The sequence below is a fragment of the Limulus polyphemus genome, unplaced genomic scaffold, assembly GCF_000517525.1.
Source record: "Limulus polyphemus unplaced genomic scaffold, Limulus_polyphemus-2.1.2 Scaffold12010, whole genome shotgun sequence".
Taxonomy (NCBI): Eukaryota; Metazoa; Arthropoda; class Merostomata; order Xiphosura; family Limulidae; genus Limulus; species Limulus polyphemus.
The window spans coordinates 5,727-10,176 of record NW_013677620.1 but is presented as its reverse complement, the minus strand read 5'-3'; the positions used below and the strand labels follow the sequence as shown (position 1 = coordinate 10,176).

At 35.2% G+C, this 4,450-nt stretch overlaps 1 protein-coding gene across 1 annotated transcript in view; it reads right to left on the bottom strand.

Moving 5' to 3' along the window:
- The window catches only part of LOC106476896 (transmembrane protease serine 2-like), a gene marked incomplete at its 3' end in the record, with an annotated part of 9,884 nt that overhangs the window by 1,844 nt on the left and 3,590 nt on the right, over positions 1 to 4,450 (bottom strand). Inside the window, exons 3-4 of the mRNA XM_013937514.1 lie at positions 1,487 to 1,673; positions 450 to 474 (exon numbers count right to left, since the gene is read on the bottom strand). Coding sequence (XP_013792968.1) covers positions 450 to 474; positions 1,487 to 1,673 — 212 coding nt within the window. The remainder of the gene's footprint in view (positions 1 to 449; positions 475 to 1,486; positions 1,674 to 4,450) is intronic.

Below are 4,450 nucleotides of genomic sequence, written 5' to 3'. Positions count from 1 at the left end.
CTCGCAGTCTAACTGGACATATCGGTCTGACTAAATAACATTAATATAGGATCAGCCTAACTTTTTATTATAGGATCACAGTCCAACTAGACAGATCGGTCTGACTAAATAACATTAATATAGAATCAGCCTAACTTTTTATTATAGGCTCACGGTCCAACTGGACAGATCAGTCTGACTAAATAACATTAATATAGGATCAGCCTAACTTTTTATTATAGGATCACAGTCCAACTAGACAGATCAGTCTAACTAAATAACATTAATATAGAATCAGCCTAACTTTTTATTATAGGCTCACGGTCCAACTGGACAGATCAGTCTGACTAAATAACATTAATATAGGATCAGCCTAACTTTTTATTATAGGATCACAGTCCGACTAGACAAATCAGTCTAACTAAATAACATTAATATAGAATCAGCCTAACTGTTTATTATAGGCTCACAGTCCGACTAGACAGATCAGTCTGACTAAATAACATTAATATAGGAACAGCCTAACTTTTATTATAGGATCACAGTCCAACTAGACAGATCAGTCTAACTAAATAACATTAACATAGAATCAGCCTAACTTTTTATTATAGGATCACAGTCCAACTGGACAGACTAGTTTGACTAAATAAAATAAATACAGAATTAATCTAACTGTTTATTATAGGCTCACAGTCCAACTGGACAGATCAGTCTAACTAAATAACATTAATATAGGAACAGCTTAACTTTTTATTATAGGCTCACAGTCCAACTAGACAGATCAGTCTAACTAAATAACATAAATATAGAACCAGTCTAACTTTTTCCCATAGGCTTGAAAGAAAAGGAGACGACGTTTCAGCCTCAGTACTGAGGCTTCCTTTAGGTCTGAAGAAGGCCTCAGTATAGAAGCTGAAACGTGGCCTCCTTTTCTTTCAAGAAGTCATAGTCCATTAAAATTCTTAAACCTACTACTATATACATATGTTTGTTTGCCGCACAAAGCTACGCAGTGGACCATCTGTACTCTGTCCACCGCGGGTATCGAAACCCGATCTTTAGCGTTATAAGTCTTCAAACTAACCGCTGACCCATCAGGTGACTTTATACTTATAAAAAACAGTTATATGCTCTTTAGTTTATATTTGATAAAATTGATCCTATTGTTCGGGAAAGAGTTGTATTTTTAATATCAATGAAGTTTGAAATTCTGTCAGATGAAAGTTAAAATTTGTTTGAAGACATTAAATTTTGTATATTTCCGTAAAAATAAAATCAAGATTGTATAAAGATAATGCCACGTTTTCAAAACGCCAGCGGAAGGAGGATAAAAGCAAACAAAAATATTATACTCTGTAGTAATCTTTTGCATAAAAACCAAGACACGGGTTACTTGACCAAACATTTCTTTAATAATTAACTTAATATTACTTAAAAGTTATAACTATAGAAATTACTTTTATTCAAGATTTTATGTTAAACATATCCGATAAAAATGTGCACATACTTGCCGACACAGTGGCCAGCAGTTAGAATCCATCGAGAAGTAATTAGAGTCCCACCGCAAAAAAACACCTCATCCGGACCTCCATAGAGCGCCACCAGCCACGGTGAAGTTCCCGGAATACTCTCGTACCCACCGACTATCCTCCAAGAAGCAGACGATGGTAACAACGGCACAGTTCGACCACATTCTATCAAGGATATATTTTCCCAGTAATTTCATTTCCGCCATTCCTGTTTACTCAAAATTCTAGTGCTTCAGATAGATATTCTTTAACTAACAGGTTTATTCAGTAAACAAATAATTCCGAGCATATTTGCTCCATCAGTTTAAACCAATACTGTACGATACGAGCACCAGTAAGCTTAGTATATTGTTCACTACTAAAATATTTCATGAAATATATCTTACAAAATTAAATATACACAGTTACCTTGAAATTATTCAATCACTTATCTGTATATTCATATGTCTAAATAGGTGTCTGTACAAAGCTCTTGTCTTATTTATGTTTAAAATGTAAACTTTAAAAAGTAGGGCTGTTAGTGATAAAGGCTTTTTTTTCTTTCAGTTTTAAACTTTCATCAATAATTTGATTTATAAAAACAACAACACAAAAGATACAGTTAGAAATCTTCTATGGTTTGAAACTATAAGTTTTTGAGAACTATTCTACTGTTATTAATCATTCAATGTGCATATTTCGTTTTTGGAATTAACTATTAATTACTGTCATTCGAATAATAAATAAAAATGAAGTGAACTGACTGATATTTTATGATAAGTTAAATTATCTTGAGAAAGAACCAGTTATTTCCTAAAGTACGTTACTAGGAGAATGGTCCAACATGTTTCATATTTTGCTGTTACATTCTGAGAGGAAAATACTCGAAATGAAAATAACACTAATCCGTTTTAGGGCGCCCTCTGTTGGCAAACTTGAAACCTAAAATCCACTAAACAATTCTCAAGAAGTAACATTAAAGGTTTCACGAGACGTGTAAATCCTCAAGCTTTAAAAACAGCTGGTGATCTTTTTTTTTTTTTGTATATTTAGTATATGTATCCTTTATTGGATTATTTATTATTTTATTATGCAACATTACAAATATTATCATAGATTTAATGTTTCTTTCTTTTAAATTTTTGGCCCAAAGCTACACAAGGGCTATTTGCACACAGCCATCTCTAATTTTGAACTGATAGACTAGATCAAGCTGAACTTTGTTTTTTTGTTGTTTCATATACTCTGAGAGGTTCTTAATGAGAACCGATAATCAAGCTGAACTTTGTTTTTTGTTGTTTCATATTCTCTGAGAGGTTTTAATGAGAACCGATAATCAAGCTGAACTTGTTTTTGTTGTTTCATATTCTCTGAGAGGTTCTTAATGAGAACCGATAATCAAGCTGAACTTTGTTTTTGTTGTTTCATATTCTCTGAGAGGTTCTTAATGAGAACCGATAATCAAGCTGAACTTTGTTTTTTGTTGTTTCATATTCTCTGAGAGGTTCTTAATGAGAACCGATAATCAAGCTGAACTTTGTTTTTTGTTGTTTCATATTCTCTGAGAGGTTCTTAATGAGAACCGATAAAAACCACTCTGCAACTTTGGGGTGTTTTTAAAAAAGCTAAAATATTACTCTATCTCTTGTGGCTTTTTAAAACCTGAAGAAAATAATCCTGCTACCTTTAGATCCTAACTAGAACATTTATTTGATAATATGGCCCCTTTACAAGTCTAGGGCCAGGCATGGCCTGGTGGTTAGCACCGTCTCACCACATATCTAGATATAAAAAATAAAGAAAAAATAGATATTCACGACTCTACATCAAACAGTCAGAAGCCTCCTCGAAAACGAAGATCTGAGATTAAAAAAATTCTATTTCAAAACCACTGTTTGTTTATTGGCATTCAATATATACTGTTTGATCCTAAACATTCCGACAGATGACATCAAGCGGTTCAGTGTTTGTTTTAGAGCAAAGCCACCGCGGGGAATCGAGCCCCAGGTTTTAGTGTTGAAAGTCCGTAGTCTTACCACGGGGTTAACTGCTACAGTATATAACATTTTTAAATCAGAATTAATTTTTAAGGGTTTTACTCTTGCCATTTGTGACGATATAGATGTCGAGCAAGTTGAAGAAGTTAGGTCCGAGTTCTTGAGGCCACTTCACATTTATATGCTGCTGATACACCATACATTTTGTTAAGTTTTGTTATTAAGCGAACTGTAAAGGCAACAGGAATACATTTTTCAGTCAGATCTTCAGCTTTTTAAAGTATAATAAACCCTGGACACATAAAAACGTCCACTGACTTACGTGACATTTACACCAAACAAGCAAACCCTTCAAGTGAGCCTTAAAGTGGACCCATCTATAAGCCATGTTATGGAAAGTTGCTGACCAGTAACAGCCGTCATCGCTGTACCTAAAGGAAGGAGTGTCTCATCATGTTTAAACAAATAAATCTGCAGCTTCATGAGATCTTATGAAAGTTACACATCTAACTCATCATACGGCAGAAAACAATGTAGGGTGAAAAGCTTTGCTAAGTTCTCGATGACCGATGTAACGGCGAGTACACTGCTAAGTTCTCGATGATAGATGTAACGGCGAGTACACTGCTAAGTTCCCGATGATAGATGTAACAGCGAGTACACTGCTCAGCCACCGATGACAGATGTAACAGCGAGTACACTGCTAAGTTCTCGGTGATAGATGTAACGGCGAGTACACTGCTAAGTTCCCGATGATAGATGTAACAGCGAGTACACTGCTCAGCCACCGATGACAGATGTAACAGCGAGTACACTGCTCAGTCACCGATGACAGATGTAACAGCGAGTACACTGCTAAGTTACCGATGACAGATGTAACGGCGAGTACACTGCTCAGCCACCGATGACAGATGTAACGGCGAGTACACTGCTCAGCCACCGATGACAGATGTAACGGCGAGTACA